We start from the raw sequence: 22,113 nt of genomic DNA, 5'->3' as shown, positions 1-22,113 counted from the left end.
TGAAGGCAAGACACCAGACTGAGCAATTTAGTGGCAACACTAGACCCATAGTGGCAGGGCAACCCCATGTGTAGTGGTATACTGCCACATAGTGTCCAAAATACATCTTTAGTTACAACTATTGTTGCACTACAGAATTCAGTGTACTGTATAGGACTATAGGTGTTGGAGTTCAAAGCTTAATTTGTATCTAATTCCTGTCCTTCCACTCAACAATCGGAATGAGTGTTTTCTTTTGAATAGGCTACAAACATGAATACATTGAAAAACACCAAGTTGCTAGGAAACATAATTTAATCAGTATCATGCCTCTATATGTTTTGCATATCTCTTAAATATCATTCTTCCACAAATCGTAAACAGAAATCATCCGTTTTGACACTTGCTTTGCACTGCAATTTTTGACCTTTACAGTCTGGAAACAAGACATCAAATTAGTATGTTTTTGTTCATAATTGCCCATACTGTATCAATACATAGCAACCATTATAAACAAGCTTTGTTTTGTAATGTTTGCATTGTTTTGCATGTTGTAAGACAGAGAACTATACAATACTACACCACTGGTTCTCAACATAGGGTCTGGGGACCACCATGGGGTCCAAATGTTATGGTGGTCTGTAAAATCAACACAGTGTATTGTGTTGATTTTGTGTTGATTTTCTCTGTCCCAGAGAAAATGGGCCCTGTCGTGGCCCTGATGCATACCAAACTGGGGTCAATGAAATTAAAGTGTTTGAGCATCAATGAACTACAAAAAATGAAAACAGAAAATATGTTTAATTTGTTTAAAAATTAAAAAATATATATTTCATTTTAGTTTCCTGTTTTTTTATTGTTCGTAAAAACGTAATACTGTACGATGTTGTATTCCACATGCTGTATACTATACTATACTATACTATACTATACTATACTATACTATACTATACTACACTACACTACCCTAACCCTAACCCTAACAAACTTTGTAATACACAAACTTGAAAAATGAATGGACAAGTTTGAGTGTTTGTGCAAACACAAACATTGAAGACAAAAGTGAGGAGGCAACTTGTCATTGGCCGGATTGAGATGTAGGATGTTAAGATCACCCCTCACTTCACACGGGTGTGATTTTACTAGATTGTATCCAGGCCTGGAGGTTTGGATTGTGTACTAAATTACCTTGCCATGATGCAATTTCAAACGGTGAGATATCTTAATTTTAATTAAAACAAATTCAGTCTGGTTTTGTAATGAATACTTGTCACAATCTACTTTGCATTTGTTAGTGTTCTCTAGAGAAGACTGACTCTGAGACCCGTTTCCCAATAAAATTAAGTTGATGGGTTAGAATATTTCCACGTTTTAATCAACAGAGCAACTGGAGATGTCATCAATACTTGGGAGTTACATAATCCTAACAAGCTTGAGGCACCTACACAAACCTTTACCAAAGTGTAATTTTGCGTTAATGTACTAATTACATGTTCCATGTAACGTTATAGTGAATATACATTACAATGCATTCATTGACTTTTTTTGTCAAAGGTCAACTTACCTTTGCAAAAGATGAGTCTCTGACAGGCTCAAAACCACTCCACTGCTGAACAACCAGGGGCTGCAACACATGATGCCACTGTAGGTCTTGTAGGGCTGGAGGATGTAGCACACTGTCCTGGAAATCAACCTGCAAAATAAACAGAATATTATATTATTTATATTATTTCATATTCATTTCAGATTAACCATACATACTTTATATCATGTGATAATATAATGTCTTCATATTTACTTGCTTGTTATAATTCAGTTCTGTTATGAGCTTTAAAACAAATAATTGTATTGGATAATATGTTCCAAATGACTCAAGTTAAATCAAGTGATATGAGCTGCATCTGCATGTTAAGAGTGATTTTGAAGCCTGTTTCACCGTGCATTGTATTGCATTGTAAATATCCTCAACTTTGGGGAGAATATTTTGATTTGAATCATGTGACAGAGCAACTATTGGAGCTGTCTCTGTCTGTATTTTGGAGTTACATCATCATGGCATGTAACTACACTCACATGATCACATCTAACGTACATTATGAATAGATAAATATAAATATAATAAAATAGATATGAATCATATGATCCATATCTATTTGGAGTTACATGCTAATGAACCGTGAACATGTCAGCTAGTAACATACGTACAAAATATAGTGAATTATTACATTTACAACTGTAATACAGTTGTGCCTAAAGGACTATGGTAAATTAGGCCTACTAATTAACTACACAACCGAGTCAACCGACTCCCAAGTGTACTTTATCTTGCCAATGTGTGGCCTATATTCGTACGTCTCTAAATGTTTTGATGAATTGAAAATGGTGGTAAACAAGTGTATTAATGCTTTATGGTGTCGTTCACTCACAGTTAACAGTTTTTGTATTGAGTTATACTTGAAATGTAGCCTACTGTAATGGGACAAAAATGGGTGCTATGACAATGGGTATTGCATATTAGGTTCCTTGTGGCATCGTGTTAATAAATATTTCAATCAATCAATCAATCGTTCCCAATTAACCAGTCTAGTCTAAAATAGTCTCTCGAGACAGACTGTTGACTCTCATTAAATTCAAAGGAAAAGAGTGCGCTGTTTTTCCTTTATTTGCCGATTGGTTCTCAGATTGGTCCTAATATATCCCTGGTCAGATTAGTAAGAATAGGCGAGGTTATGTCGCCATCTAGTGGTATTCCCCACCACATGAATCCAATATGGCTGCCTACATGTAGACGTTTTGTTTTTGTTACGGACAGTGGGAAATATTTGCCGAACATGGAAATAAATAAAAGGAGTTCAGGTAAATGACTTGCATCAACAGCACTTTTAATCAAATATTTTATATTTTAAATAATTGGCTATTAACATGATCAACGTGAGTCGCTCAACAACAAAATGTGTTGTTGAGCTGTATTGTTGATCATTTAGGATGTGTTCGGAATGGATATTGGATTGGATACGCACTGCCAATACAAAGTACAAACTAATAGGCGAGTGGGCTCCCGGACAGTCCCGGTGAATATCCGAATGCACCCTGACTCAGTGAAAAGCAAATGAATGAAAAGCATTGAATCGTTGTCACATAGTTAGTTACAGTTTTAAAAGTAAAAAAGTGGGTGAAAGGTTTTCTTGTGTGTGCATAGTTCCCAAATTCCCATCGTGTTATCTTTACAAGAAACAATAATCCATAATTGGAATGATCATGAATCAAATATAACAATAGACCGTTGTATGACTATGACTGCAGCCAAATAAGTAATTATGGTGTATTTATCATACATCATCCTACATCACATTCCGTGCTCAGCCAATCAAATCATGAAAATTGTCATTCCGGCCAATCACTTTTGGCGTCTTCACTTTTCTGCCCTCACTTTTCTCTTCAATATAGGCCTATAGGCTACTTTTGACACAAACACACAAAGCTGGGCATAGGAGGGGCTAGCGCCCCCCAATAAATGGCTGAGCCCCGTTTATGCCCACATTTCCTTGATGTCATTATATGACGTCATAGTGCTGACCTCATACCCTGGCCTCTCTAAGTACTAAGATAATGGGCATGATAATGGCTCTGAAGAGGTTTTGGGTCTGAACTGATTTTGCATGACCGAAGGGGCATGCGTTCTGAACGGGGATCACACTAGTAGTTAGTACATACAGTATTTGTAGGTTGAATTGATAATTAGTTTGTCTGTTGATCTCGTCGTTTACCCTTCCTTGTCTTTCCTTATCACCCAGCCACCATGGACTCCAAACAGATAATCCACTATGCTATTCAAATGGAGAAACTCAACACGGAGCGAAGCTTTGGGGACCTCGCAGGCCTCCTGAGTGACCTGGACGACACACGCATCATGGTGGAGCAACTGCAAAACACGGACATCGTCAGCGTCCTCTACGGGATTCTGAAGACCTGCTCCGATGAATCCGTGACAAGAGCGGTCAAGCGCTTGCTGTCCAAATGGAAGAAGTTATACGGTCACTCTGATCAAACGCCACGAGACACACATGCCGCAACACAGCGTAAAGACAAAGGGAGGCTGTCTGGCTGTGCAGGTGTTACAGATCATAGTGCTGATACAGATGACAATGCGGCTGGTACGCATGTCCACATGGGTCCCACACACAGCCACACGTGGGATGGTGGGGGAGGAGGGGGCGAGAAGTCCACGGCAGAAACGACGTCGTCGGTGAAAGCTGAACAGTCGCACACAATTTCCTCCGTCCGCTCTGGTTCAGAAACTCCCGGAACGCTGAACGCTGCCGGTGATTTCTCACTCTCAGCCCTGAGATCCAGATGCGTCCGTCTCCTTCTCTGTGCCCTCGTCGCCTCAGAGACACCCGACTCTTCACAGCCAGAGGAGGAGGTGTCGACGCTGGCCAGAGATATCGAGCAGAGCATCCACAAACTCCACGCTGCCAACCAACTCAAATACAAGGCCTGCGTCAGGAGCAAGGTGGCCAACCTCAGGAACCCGAAAAGCGGTCACCTCCGCCAGGGCCTGCTGATCGGCTCCTTGAAGCCTGAGGCCTTCACTCGGATGTCTGCAGAGGAGATGGCCAGCGAGGAGCTTCAGCGGCTGAGGGAGGAGTACACGTCTCGGGCCGTGAGCGAGCGGCAGCTCCCCCGGGGGTTGGAGGGAACCCCGACGCGGAAGATCCGCTGCAGACGGTGCGATAGCTTGGACTCCACGGTGACACAAGTCTCTCGAGGGATACTTTTTCTTCCCGCCTGGGCGCAGCGCGGAGGCCCAGACACGGACGCCATGACATTTGTGACCTGCAGCGGGTGTGGGGAGCAGTGGTACCACAGTGGCTGGAACTGCCTTTGAGCGTCAGGTCTGCATGGATGTACTGTAGTCTTCATCGAAGATTTGCCTGTCTGCCGAGTTGTCGTGTTTTGACACATTGGACGCAAAAGGCTGAGGCCTTTTGCGTCCAAATCCAATGTTGACGATGACAGATCATAACGGATCCACTCGGTAGGAAAATTGCTTTATTCCTCATACAAAGGAATCCATTGCCTGGCCCTGTATCGCGAGTGGTCAAATAAATATTTGATTAAGGAATAATACTATGCCTTTTGTATTCTTTCTGTATATCAACAAAATGTAGACTTAGACATTGAGGGAAATTAGCATTCTCAGATTTGTTTTTTAAACGCAACTCAACTAACCGACTAATCAATTTTTAATTAACGAATTCATTGATAATTGACATCCCTACTAGGGAGCATTTAAAGGTAAAAGTCGATAGAAGGGGCCAGTATGCGCAGGGGCTGTTCCATAGTAGAGGAGGGGCTCGCCAATGGGTATATTAAATTGCTCAGTGAAACAAACATGGTGACTGCAGCATGTAACATTACACCGACAAGGGTTGTCGATAAGTGTCTGTTAACCCATTTTTACCTGGGAACGATTCTACAAATGTCTTCTAAATCCTGACGGTTTTCTGAAAAACCCATGTTTTTATGTCATTCGTTCTCAAACATTTTCATGTCAAGGACCCCCAAAAATATGTGCCATTGGCCGCCATCTGAAAATATGTTGTTCCAGGGACCTTGCCAGAAGCAAATATTTGAGTTAAAAACGTTCGCTCTGAAAGGATATATTCAAACATTTGGGCCACATTTTCACGATTAAAATAAAATATCAGATCTACAAGCTTGTAGCGCGTGAGGTTGTAGATCTGCTATTTTTCAATAGCTAAAGTTTAACATAATGCTTAAAACACCAAAAGGGGTTCCCGCCCAAAATGGCTTAATATTGTGCAGTGCAGAAACCTCAGGCAATGTTTTAAACATTTTGGTTCCCGGCTTCCCGTCCGGTTGGAAAACACAGACTTTTGGTCCCTGTCACTCACCACCAGTGAGCTACAGTTTTCTCATTCTATCTACTGTTTCAAATGAGTTTCTCCAGACCTGCGTCTAGAGCGGAGTGAGATTGGAGTGTCCAGGGCTGGCCACGCGAGACTATCAGTCATGTGACAACAACAGCATAGTCTCACGCTAGCAGAATGTTGCCTCTCGCAATTTCCAAATGCTTCCGTCATACGGTCTGGAGCAACGGAAGCTCTATCATGAGTAAAATATAAGGTGGAAGTGAAGCCTCCTCCCCTCGTGCACATTTATCCTAATATAATTAGAAATCATCTAAGCATATATAGCTTGCTGCTCGGGAGGTGTATTTCCAGAGTCTATATAGCATTCGGAGATTGTGGAATAGGCCTAGTAGTTTCTCTTATATTTCTTATATTATTATTATTATTATTATATTGGGTATGAGTGACTAAGGTGTGTGTGCGTGTGTGTGTGTGTGTGTGTGTGTGTGTGTGTGTGTGTGTGTGTGTGTGTGTGTGTGTGTGTGAGTGTGTGAGATGGGCCAAGAACCCTACAGTATCCCATTCATTTGGAGCATAGCAGACCGGTTGGATGAGACATGTGACCCTTAGAATACAGTGAGCATGTGACTCAGTAATCTAGCTCCTTAGGAGTGAGTGTGTGTGTGTGTGTGTGTGTGTGTGTGTGTGCGCGTGTGTGTGTGTGTGCACGTGCGGGGGGGAGGTGGGTTGCTAATGTACCAGGATTCTTTGCTCTCCGCAAGTCTTATGTGGCACAATGACTCATCCTGCGACATCCTAACCTACTGACTGGTTTTGGCTTTAGTTGAGCAATAGGAATTTAAAGCCTAAGACGCCTTTATTTTTATAATTGATGATAAGACTTGCCATTTTGATGAGTCGTATATTGTGGATCCATTTATCCATTTGTACAAATTGTATTTTCAAAGGATTTTTATACATTTGATAACTTCAAATGGAACATTCTGCACAATGAATACTTTTACTTTTGGTACTTTAAGTACATTTTGATGCCAATCAAGTACATTTTGATTTTGGGACTTTTACTTGTAACAGAGTAGTTCTACATTGCAGTATTGATACTTTTACTTAAGTAAAACAATTGAGTATTTTTTCCACCACTGGCTATAAGTTCTGAACACAGCATTAGGATGGGTGCTATCACAACTCAGACATCAATCACTTAAGTGGCTGCTTTCAAGATAGCTCCCTATCTTTCCTGTTCCTGTGGAACCACAGCGAGGCTATCACTTTCCCATGCCCTGTCTGTCTGTCTGTCTGTCTCAGACAGACAGCATGTTTGACCACATCTATCAGTTGTGAGATGAGATGACAAATCTAACTAAGCAAAACACCCACACCTAAAAAAGAAACATGATTGCAAACCAAGCCACAGATCCACCATGCACCCTCACTGATCAGCTACAGGTGATTGGTGAATCAAGAAGAGTTGAATTGGGGATGAAGTAGGCTATTTCACTCTGGTCCTTTTGATACAGTCAGTTTGACTGATACATTTGTATTATCCCCCGAGGGAAATTCAGTTGTCAACTTGTCATCATAGCAGCAGCACAGTAACGGAGAGATACAAGAGTTAAGGTAACGTTAAAACAACTATAGTTATTTAATTGGCTTCATGAATTAATTAATAATAAATAAACTAAACACATAGATATGGTAGACTTAAAGTTCCTGCACCATGCAGACATGTGGCAACAAGGGAACCCCATATGGGAACAAGTCAGTGTAATGCAATTATTTATGGTGTCTCCACAGTTAACAGTTTTTGTATTGAGTTGTGCTTGAAATGTACTGTAATTCTGCAAACTGTTAATAAATACTTCAATCAATCAATCAATCAGTCCTTGGGGGTATAGGGGGTATATATAAATCTACAAACTAATTTAAAACATTTAGAACATTTTAACAAATGTATGGGTGCTCCCTAAAATATTTTCAGATTGATTATTTGATTGATTTGATTGAAACTTTTAACACTTTGTAGACCTACAGTTCAAGGAAAGTAGGCTACAGGTCTGGTCAATACAAATGCAACCATTACGGGTCTATATTTGGTTTCATTTTACGCTCTCAAGAGTTAAAGATCTATAAAGGGTCCATTTAATTTGGTTACCAACTCTCCATTTAGCTGGGGACCACCTGGAACGCCCTCAGGACCACTGCTGGTCCCCGGACCACTGGTTGAGAACCAGTGCATCTCCACTGAGGAGCGCATGATGTGCGGAGGCGTGACAAACTCGGGTCATATGAGCGTCATCAGAGGCTATCAAGGCAGGCGAGCAGCATAGTGTCACCCATAGGGTGTCACCGACCCTCGCCTCGGACCTACATGTAAAATAATGGACCACATATTAACTTAACGGACGTCAGGCAGATGTCACGATCTTTGAATTAAAAGCAAAGGTACGTACCATTGATGCTGTGTTTTAATTCAAAGCGGATAGGAGTCGGGTTGTGCGATGCAGAGTCTGATGTCGGTCTTGCTCATTAGCCTGTTTGGCAGCTGGAGAGCCGAGGAGGGTTAATTAATGTTTTTAAAAAGCATGTAGGCCTACATTGTTTGTATTTCACAGTTGTCTTTATCTAGAATATGTCGAGCAGGTCAGACAGTTCGTTTCCTTTTTACACGGGTCTGCGCGTGTCGGCTGTGGGCATGCAGTGCACACTTTAACAAAGATTAATATTGTATTTCTAAGTTTTGACAAGCGATGGAATTTTTTTTTAACAGACAAGTTGTGTACGGACTTTTCTTTGCTTGCAAAGTTATACTATAAGCTTTGTTTTTGCTTTTTTGAGGAGGGTATGGCATGCGGATAACAAACTATTCTGTGCTTGAAATGTAAATGGGTTTAATATAAGTCATATGAATTGGTAACTTTATAGGATATTAATTGTAATTAGGCTATTTGTGTTCTGAGTCTGACTCACTCTCTCTCTCTCTCTCTCTCTCTCTCTCTCTCTCTCTCTCTCTCTCTCTCTCTCTGTGTAATAATCAGAATAGGCACTGCTCAGTTGTTTTGATAGCTGTTGTTTTGATAGCTGGGTTATGTATGTATGGCACTCCTTCATTTAGGCCTGTTCAATATATTTTAAGAAAAATGCAGTGTCATTATCATGGGACACTGTATTAAACTACACATCATCCACATCTCTGTAGTCTGCAAAACGAAACTTGGATAATTCATAATTGGCTGCAGACTGCTCTTGAATCAACCATTGAAACTTAGGAACAAGTCTGATTCATGCTCCCTCCAAAGATATTAGTAACCCAACCCATACTGAAATGGGTGCCAGTGGTCTATTGTGGATCAGGGTGTAACTGTAACCGATACCAGGCCCATCATGTCTTCAGATGGGGATATCAACTCTGGATATACTGGATTCACTCTGGAGTTGACAGTCTGCTTTCCAGATTGTTCCCTGAATTCTCTTTTTCAATCACAGTGGTGCAATGATCTCTATGGCAACTTATCAGGCCTATATCTCCCGCAGTCATCAACAATGAGTTTATCAAATGAAACACTATTGGAAACCTGGATATGCTACTTGGGGATCTGTTTATTTTGAAGCCAATAATTTGTATGGTGTGTTATATTTTTCTTGGGATACCATCTTGTAATGACCACATCATATTTGCTAAATGAATGGCATGCACACAGTATGCAGATTGAGTGAGCATGCCTATCTCAATCACAGTAAACTAATTTCGTTATCCAGAATGATGCTGGCATTCAAAGCAACCAAAGGTATGGCTCCCCCATATCTTACAAGTATGATTGAACCCTACAAACCCTCCCGCGCACTCAGATCAGCCAACGCAGGGAAGCTGGAAGTACCCTCACTAAAAACGCCGGGACAACGCTCCACACGTCCCAAACTCTTCTCCCTTCTGGCTCCAAAACTGTGGAATGCACTTCCCATTGCAGTCAGAACTGCAGCATCACTCCCAATCTTCCGCCGTAGCCTGAAAACCCACCTTTTCAGACTCCATCATGGCCCTTAGCACTTACCCTAAACCCTTAGATAGCATTTCTGTTGGATTATATAGCATTTGATACAGACTTATAGCATGTTATGTAGACAGCACTGTAATTGTATTGTATGTAGTCATAGCACGCCATAGTACACATATATAGCATAGTAGTAAAGATGTATAGTTTATATGTATAGTGTATGTATAGTTTCACTATATAAATATTCCACTGTTACTTTCTTAGCTTACGCATGTTTCATGATAAATGCTTTTTATGTGATGTATTCCCATGCTTTGTTCTTGCTTAAATGTAAGTCGCTCTGGATTAAGAGCGTCTGCTAAATGCCTAAATTGTAAATTGTAAATTGTAATGTATGAGGCCCCTTGCTGAATAGAAATGTCCCACCATCGTCTTCTGTCATATTCATTTGTGTTCTTCTCCAGTGCTGCATGTAATTCATCTAAAAAAGATTGTGATCTAATCTCATTTTGTGAAGAATCATGAACAATCGTTCAGCACTAGTTGGCTGTCCAATTCATTTTAGTTACTCTTATATTACGGTAGGCCTATTTTGTTTTTGGAGTTGAATGTGGCCTGAGTGACCACTGCAATACTAAGACTCCCTCTGTTAGTTAGTTAGTGTTATTGGATTAAAGGTACACTTAATATAAGGCCTCTTTGAAGGTGAGAGATTTAAACCTTACAAAACTATTTCACCCAATAGGATTGGTCATAGGAAAGGGAAAAGGAATGAACCTAGGCTACTACCATACTAAGTGAATGAATGAAGTCCCTTTACTATGGCTATTGGCCAACAGCCACATGGATTTAGTCAAACTGCATAGTTGACAAACTTCATTGATGATGGAAGCATAGCTCTGCTGTCTGGAAGAAACCACTCAAATGTTAATTTTTCAAGAAATTAATAAAAACATCAAGCTCAAGTGGAGTTAGGCGCTTTTTAATAATCTTCATTGGTTCAATATTTCTGTAATGAACACACAGAAGTAAAGGGTGTAATAGCACTGATTTATGGAGAAAGTGAAAAGATGGCTAAACTGGTGGAGTTGGCTGATTTGGCAGATAGCTTGAGGATCCAATGGAGTATAGGAGGTTTTCACTGAAGCACTTTTTAATACTTTCCAAGTTTCCATTGGTTCAATATTGTTTTGAGGGGCGCTAGCCCCTCTATATTCAGCTATTAGTGTAGATTTCCGTCCTACACAAACATTAAATTCCCATTGACGATGGGTCATAGTGTTTGAGCATATCGGCTTATTGTCTATTTTTGTCCTACACAAACATTACATTTCCATTCCCATGGAGAATTTTGCGTCATAGTGTCTGGGCAAATAGGCATGTCTATTTTAGGTCATAATGTGCACGATGAAGCACCCCTCACTTCACACGGGTGTGATTTTTAACCAACACACAATGCAAAGAATCAGACCTGTCTGAAGTGAGTGGTGCAACAGTCCCCCCTGTTGGTACCCTAACATACATAGGGACACAGCCAGGGACTGGCAAAGCTGGGCATCGGAGTGGCTGCACCCTAAGGTTGCACCACTCAAAAATCCCAAACCTGATGGTTTGATGATAGATGGTTTCTTCCGGACAGCAACGGCAATTTATTGAACGTTCTTTCTCCAAAACACTGTCACATCACATTATACTGTTAACAAGCACCACACAATAACAGCCACAACCTTCCTGGAAGTTTATTATTACCCTACATAAATCTCCCCCCCCCCCTCCCCCCCACCACCACACACAAACACTTTGTCTACCTTTGGTTTCTATATTTTAACCTTTTTAAACTAGTTTATTTTTCTGTTCCGTGAATTGACTTTGAGTACCGTGGCGCTATATAAAATGTATGCATTAGTATTTTTTATTAATTCCTACTTTGCTATACAATAAATGGCAATGATCTACTAGCTCACAAAGCGTCGCATCACCAGGTTGTAGACCTGCTATTCATTCTGAAAAATGGAAAATAATTTCTTTACCCAAAATAGGGTGTCAAGCGTCAGAATAGCCGCAATTTGCAACTCTAGATTTTTTTACAATGGGTTGAATCTAGAGTTGCAATCCCCTCCATCCATTTCCTATTCATTATTTTCGGTTTCTGATCTGCTGGTCTTAAATGACGTTAAACTCACCAACATTGCAGCTGTAGTCCAAGCTTGAATTATCCTCTTTCAATCTGCCGAGCTTGTTTTTCATAAAAATCCACCGTAGACATGTTATGAGTTACTTTCTGTCCAAAATATTCCAAGAGTTCACAATCCGAGCCGCCATATTGTATTTTTGCAACGTGCCGTAAAACAAGATGTGAGGGGGAGTGCTTGTTTAATAGAAGGCTGTGCGTGATGGGGCGTCACACTGCGTCTGCCTCTTCTTTGGGTGTCTTACCTGCGCAGGTAAGATTCTATTAAACAAGCGCTCCCCCTCACATCTTGTTTTACGGCACGTTGCAAAAATACAATATGGCGGCTCGGATTGTGAACTCTTGGAATATTTTGGACAGAAAGTAACTCATAAGTTGTCTACGGTGGATTTTTATGAAAAACAAGCTCGGCAGATTGAAAGAGGATAATTCAAGCTTGGACTACAGCTGCAATGTTGGTGAGTTTAACGTCATTTAAGACCAGCAGATCAGAAACCGAAAATAATGAATAGGAAATGGATGGAGGGGATTGCAACTCTAGATTCAACCCATTGTAAAAAAATCTAGAGTTGCAAATTGCGGCTAGCGTCAGAACAGGGTTAACGCGGTTATTGAGAGTGACTGGTATAAAAATGACCTTCTGTTGGCACTCTTCTCTCCCTCACAGGTGCTTGCCTTGGATGGAAAATGAGCTGCCTGCAGTAATCGTAACACGGTGAGAAATGCCATTAGCAGTGACTTGTCATGTTTTATACATTTGTTCATTTCATGTAGGCTACATTAGTGTAAAGCAGTGGTTCTCAGCAATTTCAGGCCACCACCCCCCAACCTAATCATATTTGAACTGGTGACCCCCCACCCTGACAATTACTTGGAATTTGTTATCTAGAATTCTCGGAGTCGGGGCATTTGGTTTTTGTCACAGATACTGTGAAAATGGCAGATCTACCAGCTCACAATGCCTCAGCTACTTTTACAATTCGCCTCTTTCTTATGCGCGCACACACACACACACACACACACACACACACACACACACACACACACACAGGTATATGTTTTTTTTAAATGGTCCTTTTTTAAATTTTGTCACTACACTATCATCTTGGGACTCGGCCAACATTACGTGGGGACCTCCCTAGGGGTCCCAACCCATAGGTTGAGCACTAGTACTGCAGTAAAGGACCGAGGAACATGTGGCCAAACAGAAGGTCCTGTGATCTCAGTACATGTGATACCCAATGCTGCACATCACCGACATCCTACATGTTGCACATACTGTAAGAAATTAATCTGATTAATCGTCGGCTAATGAGGAAGCTAAGGCAGTGTAACTGTGTTACATTATAGCTGACTGACATCAATGAGTCGTTTACGTCACATGGACATCGACATGCTGATCAATGAATTTGAAATCTTCAGTTGGAAAGTAACTGAGAGACATAAAAGTGCATACGCTGCCATTATGCCATGTGCATTTCCCTCTATAGTGGCAGTTATCAGCCACTGGAGTAGTGTGCTGGCGTTTACCTGCAGAAACACACTGATCTCCAGTGACAAATCATTGTGTGGGTCCTTGACATGAAATAGTTTGAGCAATTGACCAAGTTTAAGTAGTTTTTAATTTTTTACAGTTATCAGAGCAAAACCACTATACATCCCAGACTCTTCTCCCTTCTGGCTCCAAAACGATGGAATTAACTTCCCATTGCAATCAGAATTGCAGGCTCACTCCTAATCTTCCACTGTAGTATGAACACTCACCTCTTCAGACTCCACCTTAGCCCATAGCACTTGCCGTAGTGTTTGCACTAGCTTCAACGACCTTACAGGCATATGCAAAGGCTAAATTTAGGTAATTTAGATAGCATTTTTATGTAGACATCGCACACTATAGTGTATACTCATAGTTCCATTCATTGTACAGATATTCTACTGACGGATGTTAGGCCTGCTTATGATCCTTGATGACTATTTCTATGTATTACCATGTGTTGTTCTGGCTTACTGTAAATTTCTCTGGACTAAATGCTGTTTGCTAAATGCTGTAATTGTCTCCACCAGGCCGAAGGCATGGGGATAGAGTATGTTTTGCACTCCGTCTATGTGTGTATGAGTCCGTGCGTGTGTCCGTCCGTCCGTCTGTTTCCAGCTAATCTCCGGCACAGTTAACCCGGTCGATGCCAAATTTTGCACACACACTCCCTGGATGCCAACGATGAACGTCCGCAAATTTCCCAGAACACCACCAGCACCACCAAGAGGCAGACTTTTGAAAAACATTTTTTTTTATATTACTCCTCCAGATTCTGTCCAAAAATCACGCAAATCGTTACACACTATCTCTATAGTCATGTGTTTAAGATGGATCTGTCCGATATTTCATATTCCATCCTAAATGGCTAACATTGGCTTTCAAAGTTTGCAGGATTGGCCCCTTTGAAACAAAAAGCCTCAAATCATGAATGCAGCTTGCAATTTACGTGAAATCTTTTACAGACTTTCCTACTAGGCTGAGGAATATATCCCACCCTTTTCACATTGGCCACCAACAGGTGGATTTTAGCAAAACACATTTTTGGAACACAATCATCCAATAACCATCCAAGGCGTAAGAAGAAATGGCACCCTTTTCACATTGGCCTATTATAGCGCCACCAGGAGGCCACAACCTGACCTGACCTGTGCCCCGAGGAGCACTTTATCTAGTTTCAATCTGCTTTCTGCTCCATATTCTATTGTTTTATTTAATAAATATCGTCTTTGTGGTTAGATTCTCAGGTGGCAGGCTTCTGTGGACTCCTGAATCCTGAATAGATAGCCACCCTGACCCAGCCGCTGTCCACCCTGGCCCGTGTCCACCCCGGGCGGCTCCAGCCATGATGTCTCCCAAGTCCACCCTGCTGAAGGTCATCCTTTTGGGCGACGGCGGTGTGGGCAAGTCGTCGCTCATGAACCGCTACGTTGCCAATAAGTTCGACACGCACCTCTTCCACACCATCGGCGTGGAGTTCCTCAACAAGGAGCTGGAGGTGGACGGCCGCCACGTCACACTGCAGATCTGGGACACGGCGGGCCAAGAGCGCTTCCGCAGCCTGCGCACGCCCTTCTACCGCGGCTCCGACTGCTGCCTGCTCACCTTCAGCCTGGACGACGGCCAGAGCTTCCGCAACCTGGCCAACTGGAAGAAGGAGTTCGCCTACTACGCCGACGTCAAGGCAAGGTTATAATAGTTAATTGGGGTTTTTCGTTGTTGGGATCTTTCGTTAAAGTTTTGTTTCAGTTTAGTTTTGTCTAATTCACTTCGTTTTAGTTCGTTTTTGAGCAGGGTTTGCTAGTTTTTAATTAGTTTTTTTGTGACGATGCTTTGTTTAATTTAGTTTTTATTTGTTTGTTTTTTTTGGGGGGGGGGGGGTTGCCTTTATTTGACAGCCTGGTGACAGTAAGTAGACAGGAAAGGGGGAGAGAGATGCAAAGTTCGTCGGGATCGTGAGTCGAACCCGCGATAGTGCATTTGTCTATCATTTCAGTTAGTTTTAGTTAGTTTTGTAAACACACAATACAGTTTCAGTTAGTTATCGTTTTTTTATATAGTTTTTATTTAGTTCAGTTGACGGAAATGATTTTTTCAAGTTACTGTACAATTTTTTGGTATTACTTTACTTGAGTATTTCCAAATTCCAATACTTTTACTTCTACTCCACTACATCTCAGAGCCAAAATTTGTACTTCCAAGTTCCACTACAATTATTTGAAAACTTTAGTTACTAGTTACTTTGTAGATTTAAATTTTGATTAGAAAACAACCACTTCAACGCTATACATTTTGGCCATTTGAAAATGAAAAATCAGATCTACAAGCTCACAATGCGTCACGATGCGAGTCTGCATTGTGACGTTGTAGAGCTGCTACTTTCAAAATATTTTGTACACATTTTGAACCTGTGTAATGGGACATTCGGCAATATGAGTACTTTTACTTTTCACACTTGGAGTATATTTTGATGCAGATACCTTTTGTACTTTTAGTACATTTGAATACAGCGACTTTTACTTGTAACGGAGTACATCTACATTGCAGTAAATACTTTTACTTAAGCAATACATTTGAGTCCTTTTTCCACCCCTGGTTTTCGTTAACGGACCACTTCATATAATTGGTCCTCACTAATGATCATGATAAAATAGCACCTTTTTTATTCCTACTCAGTCTGTGTCTCAAGGGAGGGCTGAGGGCAGTTCAAAAACCCGTCCACCAGTGACATCATCGATGGGGAATACAAGCTAATGGAAACTGCAGGCTTTCTATTCCAGAAAAGTTAATAGCAATGTGAAAAGCCATCGTTCTCACAATAATAAAAATCTAAATATATATATATTTTTTTTTTATCCCACGATTTTGTAACCCAGTTTTCTTTTTCACCCAGTGCCAATTATCTAATGTAATCCTGGGCGCTACACTTCCTCTGCCAACCTGGGGGGGCAGCGGACTGATCTCATGCCTCCTTCTATGCATGAGGAGTCCAAGCTGCTTCTTTTCACCTGACAGAGGGGAATTTCCCCGGCCGGACGTAGCGCGTGGAAGGGACACATTATTCCGACCAGTTCCTTTCCCCTCCATCAGGCGCCCCGGCTGGCCAGGGGGAGGTAGTTTTAGAGACCAGGATTACGGCATGTTTTTGTGAGGGTATCTACCCTAGGGGACACGGGGAGAACATGCAAACTCCACACAGAAAGGCCCTATCGCCAACCCCCGCCTCGGGTATGGGCACTGATGACGCGGAGGAGGGAACACGCCGCCAGTGCCCACAGCGTCCCCAGCGGGAATCGAACCCAGGACCTTCTAGCTGTGAGGCGACAGCACTACCAACTGTGCCACCGTGCCCCTAAAAAAAAGATCTTTTAAAGAAAAATCTGCCTAACGATGATGTCACTGATGGGTTTCTGAACTGCCCACAGCCCTCCTATGAGACACAGACCGAGTAGACAAAAATTGTGGTGTTTTATCATGAGCGAGGACCATTTATATGAAGAGAGGTTGAAAAGTGGTGAAGTGGTCCTTTTAACCATAATAACCTTGATGTGTCAAATCAAGGACCCCGAGGGCTTCCCGTTCGTTGTGCTGGGCAACAAGCTGGACGTGGGTGAGCAGCAGCGGCAGGTGTCGGGTGAGGATGCGCGCCAGTGGTGCCGCGAGAACGGCGGCCACCCGTACTTCGAGACGAGCGCCAAGGACGCCACCAACGTGGCCTCGGCTTTCGAGGAGGCGGTGCGCCGTGTGCTCTCCATGACGGACGACCGCGGACAGCACACAGTGTCGGACGACGCCGTCGACCTGCACCGCAAGAAAACGCCGCCCAACGGCGCCCCCTGTTGCTAACCAGACCAGATGCCTCCCCCCCCCCCCCCCCCCATTTCCAAGACTTTTCAGGCGTCCCACAAATTGAGACCCTTACGCACCCACATTGTGACATGGCAGGCATCAGTGTTCAAATGTCCTGCAAGATGAGTGTTGTTAAGTCAGTTAAAATAACATGAGAAATATCCCCTAGGGCAGCGGTTCCCAAACTAAGGGTGGCCACCAGGGGGTGCGTGACATGAAAAGGGTAATGGCGGACAGTTTATGGTGTTATTTAACACAAATGGCAAAATCGGTAAAACACCGTTTTATGGAGATGTATAGAGCCGCAGCCGCTCTGTCTCACACTCCGTGTCTAAAAGAGTGCAGTCAACATTCCAGCCCCCCGCTCCTCCCCCTCCCCTCACACATGCACAGTGGCAGATTCTTTAGTTTTAACTCAAGACAAGACCTCTTACTTTGTCCATGCTTTGCTGTTTTATCTTTAGTTAACCAAACTAAAATTCAGTAATCCACACATGTCAGAATGTTAACCAGGAACACTGCGCAGTGCAAGCTAAGTAATGAACACCACCAGCTGGAAATGCTTCAGTCGATAATTGTGTGTGTGTGTGTGTGTGTGTGTGTGTGTGTGTGTGTCACACTCCCTGAAATTAAACTGAAAGGATACGCAGGACTAATAATGCAAAAACCCCCCAAAAAAAACAAAAACAAATACCAAGTGAGCCATGCCACCCATGACCAACATTTGCATTTTAAAACTTGTGAGACGCTAGAGGGGTTTTCACTAGTAGGAGACCACACCTTCTGCTCGAGTCTAACAACACACAAGTGAAATGTATGTGTATTGATGAGGAGCCAGAGGTGGGGCGAGACTCAAGGTGGGGGCGTAGTCTCGGGAGCCTGACGACCGCCGTAGTTCTGCTTGGGAGCGGTCAGTCGCCTGCCTCAGACACTGCCCCCCTCGGGGCTTCTAGGAGCAGGAAAGAGAGAGAGAGAAGTGTCAGCAGGGCAAAGCTGAGGATGAAGGGAGTATTTTTTGGGGAGGAGGGGGGTAATTTGCACAGGTAGCCAGGGACGAGATCCTGAGATTTGATATATTGGCGTTAATCCAAACTAGAGTTTTTTTAAAAGCCACCACTAGCGTCCATGTAAGAAACTCCATGTGTGCACGTGTGTGCACGCCATCTTTATTGACATTATGGTTCATAATGAGGTGAAGTAGGCATGATCGGAGCCTAATAAATATTAATTCAAACTCCTGCTAATCAAAACAATGATCGCATCGCTAATAGGCCTCTGTGAGCCTCAGCACCGGGGGTTTAGTAGTTTCACTTTCAGCACAACAACAAGACCTCTTCTTCTCTGCTCATGTTGCACATTTAGCTGGCCCTCGCCACCTACCGCCCCCTGGCGTCTACGCAGTTACGTGATAAGTTGCTAACCCCGTCCCGCCCTACTTGTCCCGCACAAGCGATACTTCTGTCCCTCAAATGAACAGTTTGGATCTGGTCACCCTATAAACTGCTAAATCCTGACCTCATGTTCCTTCTATGCATGAGGAGTCCAAGCTGCTTCTTTTCACCTAACAGGGGAGAGTTCCCCCAGCCGGACGTGTGGAAGGAACACGTTATTCCGACCAATTCCTTTCCCCTCCATCAGGCGCCCCGGCTGGCCAGGGGGAGGTAACTGTGTTGCGGTACTGGTACTACAAGACGGGGACATACAGCTCTTATCATTTTGGTTCACAGATGTCTGCGATATGCAAATCAGTAGATTCAAAATTAGGAAGGAACTTTGAACTGCTTCAAATAGCCGTGATATTTGTGGAAGAAGCAAAGACATTAAGGAAAGGGAGAGAAGTTTACAGATGTATAAGATCATATCAATATAATAGAATTACAAGCATCGTGGCTAAAGAATAAAATGTCTGAAAATCAATTAAAGAAATGATTTAACTTCAGATATGTTGGATTATGCAATATTTCTTAGGTTACTGTAGTACTAAGTGAGGTTGCATACTACCAAGCGTGCTGGTGTCAATTCAATTCGCAATTTTCAACACGTTGCGCTGTGATGCATTGCAAAGTATAACTCGGGCTTTAGAATCTGGCCTTAAAGTTTCTATTGTTGCCTAACGAGAGATGGAATGGCTGACTCACCTAAAAGACAGTTACGAGTGTCGGTTCTCCTTTTTCCATGAGGTTTCGTAAAGCACAGATCAGCTCTGTTTCTCTCTCTCTTAGCTCTGGTCCATAGCTCTAATGCGTTTCATTTAGAGCTATGTTACTCTCAACTTCCGCCGCTCGCATGAATGCAGCCTCTACTCTTTCGCGTAAATAAAAATAATGTTTTTGCTACTCACCAAAACAAAGGCGAGTTGTGTCATTATAAAGCCTACTTTCCTTAGTGGACGCACTCTGAGCCCCCCACCACACGTATAAACTGTACTTTTTGGCCAAAAGGGGATTTTGTTTCCACCGGAAGAAAAATATTTTTAGTTACTCCGCTGCGCCCTCTAATGATATTGCCCAGAGAACTGCCTCATAGAGAATATTTTTCCTCCGGTGAAAAAAAATCCCTTTCTGGACAAAAAGTACCGTTTATACGTGTGGTGGGGGGCTCAGAGTGCGTCCACTAAGGAAAGTAGGCTTTATAATGACACAACCCGCCTTTGTTTTGGTGAGTAGCAAAAACGTTATTTTTATTTACGCCAAAGAGGAGAGGCTGGTCTGATTTCGATTTGAGATTTAAAACTGAAAGTCCCATAGCCTTACTGCACAGGGCAGAATCGTAGAAGCAGTAGAAGGCTATGGACCAGAGCTATCTCTCTCTCACACTCGCCTCTATTCTTCTCTCTTCCTCACTCTATGCACTGCAGACTGAAGGTTGTTCAGGCAAATGTAATACTCAGGATGTACAGTTTGAAGGGTACACAAAACATTCACGGCTCGGTTTTGTTTAGCCACTGCCTGACCCGGAAGATGCACTAATGATAGAACAACTACATTCCTTTCTCTGATGGTAGACTACTATGCTAATGTCGTTATCAAAGAAATTCTTTTTATATAGCCTATTTAAAAATAAATAACATCACATTGTATTATGTTGTCGTGAATGTGCCAAATCTTAATGTTAATGTCACTGCATGAAACCTCTGTAGGCTACTGTGTGTGTGCATCAGGATGTCTCAAGAAGTTTGTTCTCTGTTTCTCAACTCCTTTCTTAACGAAAATTATATATTTTCAAGTGAAAACATATTTGTATTGTGCAACAAAGTATGAATAAGCCTTAAATCTGCTACCTGGTTGGTCAAATAAATCCAACAGTCACTGCGACTAATGGAGGACATAGGGTAGTTTCCTGCCCTGAGTAGACAAGTTGGTCGTTCTCAACAAGACGACAATAGTATACAGTATACAGTAGTATGATGTTGATGTTATTCCACAATTCTGTTCATGTTGATAGCAAACAGTTGAATTGCTACTTATTGTTTTCATTATTCCATTTCATAAAATACAGGTTCAATGTTCGTCTTGATATCCAAGTGTGTCCTATTTTCGGTGGATATTGGTTTGGATTGACACGCGTCAGTTTATTTAAGTTTTTCCATTGTTCTCAGTACTTTTTAATTTTCTCAATGGTTAAAAAGTGACTCATGAGTCATATTTTAACCAAGTACGCAGCTCAGAAACTAAAATAAACTGTTTTGACAGATGCTCATTAAATCAATGATCTCACAGACATTTTCAACTGCCCATTAATAATTATGGTAGTGTGGCAGAATACCAATATTCAAACTTCACAATACATAATTCTACAAAATAGGTACTTGAAATGGCCTTTCCCCTAAAATATTACAAGATGCCCCTCCAAGTCTACCACACATGGCACATTTCCCTGGAAACCCCTCCAGAAAAGGGAGTTGGAACACTGTTTACATACAAATGAAACCGCAGCAGGGGAGAGATGTAAGTGGCAAACAATTAATTTTAATTTCAGTGTAAATACAGTTCCATTTTGTTGAATAGGCCGTAAATTGTCACTTTACTGTAATTGGGCCACTAAATGAGCGCCCCTCACTTCACACAGGTGTGATTTTTATTGTTCTCTCAGAATTTTGAGAACTAATGTAAAACGGGGGCAAATATGTTCGCATGCTTATTAATTGTGCATAGTACAGTTGTGTTATCTTTGCCATTTACATTTGTTGCAACATCTTGGCTTGATGTTGGTTACTTTAGCTTGGAAGTTGCTGCCAGGTGTAACTCGATCAAGCCAAAGTCTGTGGATCATCAACATAGAAAGTTAAAAGTATTGAGTTATGATGTATTAGATGTCCAGAGTCGGATAAAAGTATTGACGCCTACTGTGCATCCTACAAACTTGTGATGTCAACCTTTCATGTACTGATAGGCCTACATTGTAGGTTAATAAGCATTATGCATGAGGAAACGTCCAGTATGCGTTAGTGAAAATTAACTTCTGTTGAACAGAATTACAGTGAATAATACTGCTATGCATGTCCATAGAGAATGGATGACTATGCTTCTGAGGAATACCCAATTTCCTTGGCATGTTCTCAGAGAACTGTGTGTACTAGTGTTTATTTATAGATTTGCTCCGACCATGTCACTGGCGGTATAGGAGCTCAGTTTAAGTTTTCAAAGTGGGGAGTGGTGACCCCCAATAAGG

The 22,113-nt window shown here is 42.0% G+C and overlaps 2 protein-coding genes across 4 annotated transcripts; both read left to right on the top strand.

The window, feature by feature from the left end:
* Positions 1-2,754: 2,754 nt before the first annotated feature.
* On the top strand, positions 2,755-5,070 carry tceanc (transcription elongation factor A N-terminal and central domain containing). The gene is made up of 2 exons (XM_083758718.1): positions 2,755-2,835; positions 3,774-5,070. Exons 1-2 carry the CDS (start codon positions 2,811-2,813, stop codon positions 4,865-4,867), a joined length of 1,119 nt encoding a protein of 372 aa, XP_083614844.1. The 5' UTR covers positions 2,755-2,810; the 3' UTR covers positions 4,868-5,070.
* Positions 5,071-8,033: 2,963 nt separating this feature from the next.
* LOC310853831 (ras-related protein Rab-9A-like) lies at positions 8,034-19,732 on the top strand. Of its 3 annotated transcripts, none has more exons than XM_083758305.1 (4): positions 8,034-8,318; positions 12,727-12,774; positions 14,841-15,277; positions 17,155-19,732. In XM_083758305.1, exons 3-4 carry the CDS (start codon positions 14,939-14,941, stop codon positions 17,437-17,439), a joined length of 624 nt encoding a protein of 207 aa, XP_083614431.1. In that variant the 5' UTR covers positions 8,034-8,318; positions 12,727-12,774; positions 14,841-14,938; the 3' UTR covers positions 17,440-19,732. The 3 variants fall into 3 exon arrangements, with proteins under 3 accessions (XP_083614431.1, XP_083614430.1, XP_083614432.1); XM_083758304.1 differs by having other exon boundaries at positions 14,833-15,277; XM_083758306.1 differs by having other exon boundaries at positions 14,833-15,282.
* Positions 19,733-22,113: the final 2,381 nt, after the last annotated feature.

The sequence above is a fragment of the Protomyctophum parallelum genome (genome assembly GCF_964188405.1).
Source record: "Protomyctophum parallelum genome assembly, chromosome: 23".
NCBI classification, from domain to species: Eukaryota; Metazoa; Chordata; class Actinopteri; order Myctophiformes; family Myctophidae; genus Protomyctophum; species Protomyctophum parallelum.
The sequence above is the reverse complement of the archived record's forward strand: the minus strand, read 5'-3'. Positions and strand labels throughout refer to the sequence as shown.

What these genes read in the sequence shown, in the direction of transcription:
- tceanc (XM_083758718.1), top strand. Translation starts at nt 2,811, where the DNA reads ATGGAAATAAATAAAAGGAGTTCAG. An exon ending in AATAAATAAAAGGAGTTCAG is followed by an intron (nt 2,836 to 3,773) that starts GTAAATGACTTG and finishes CTTATCACCCAG; the next exon opens with CCACCATGGACTCCAAACAG.
- LOC310853831 (XM_083758305.1), top strand. Translation starts at nt 14,939, where the DNA reads ATGATGTCTCCCAAGTCCACCCTGCTGAAGGTCATCCTTTTGGGCGAC. An exon ending in CCTACTACGCCGACGTCAAG is followed by an intron (nt 15,278 to 17,154) that starts GCAAGGTTATAA and finishes TGTCAAATCAAG; the next exon opens with GACCCCGAGGGCTTCCCGTT.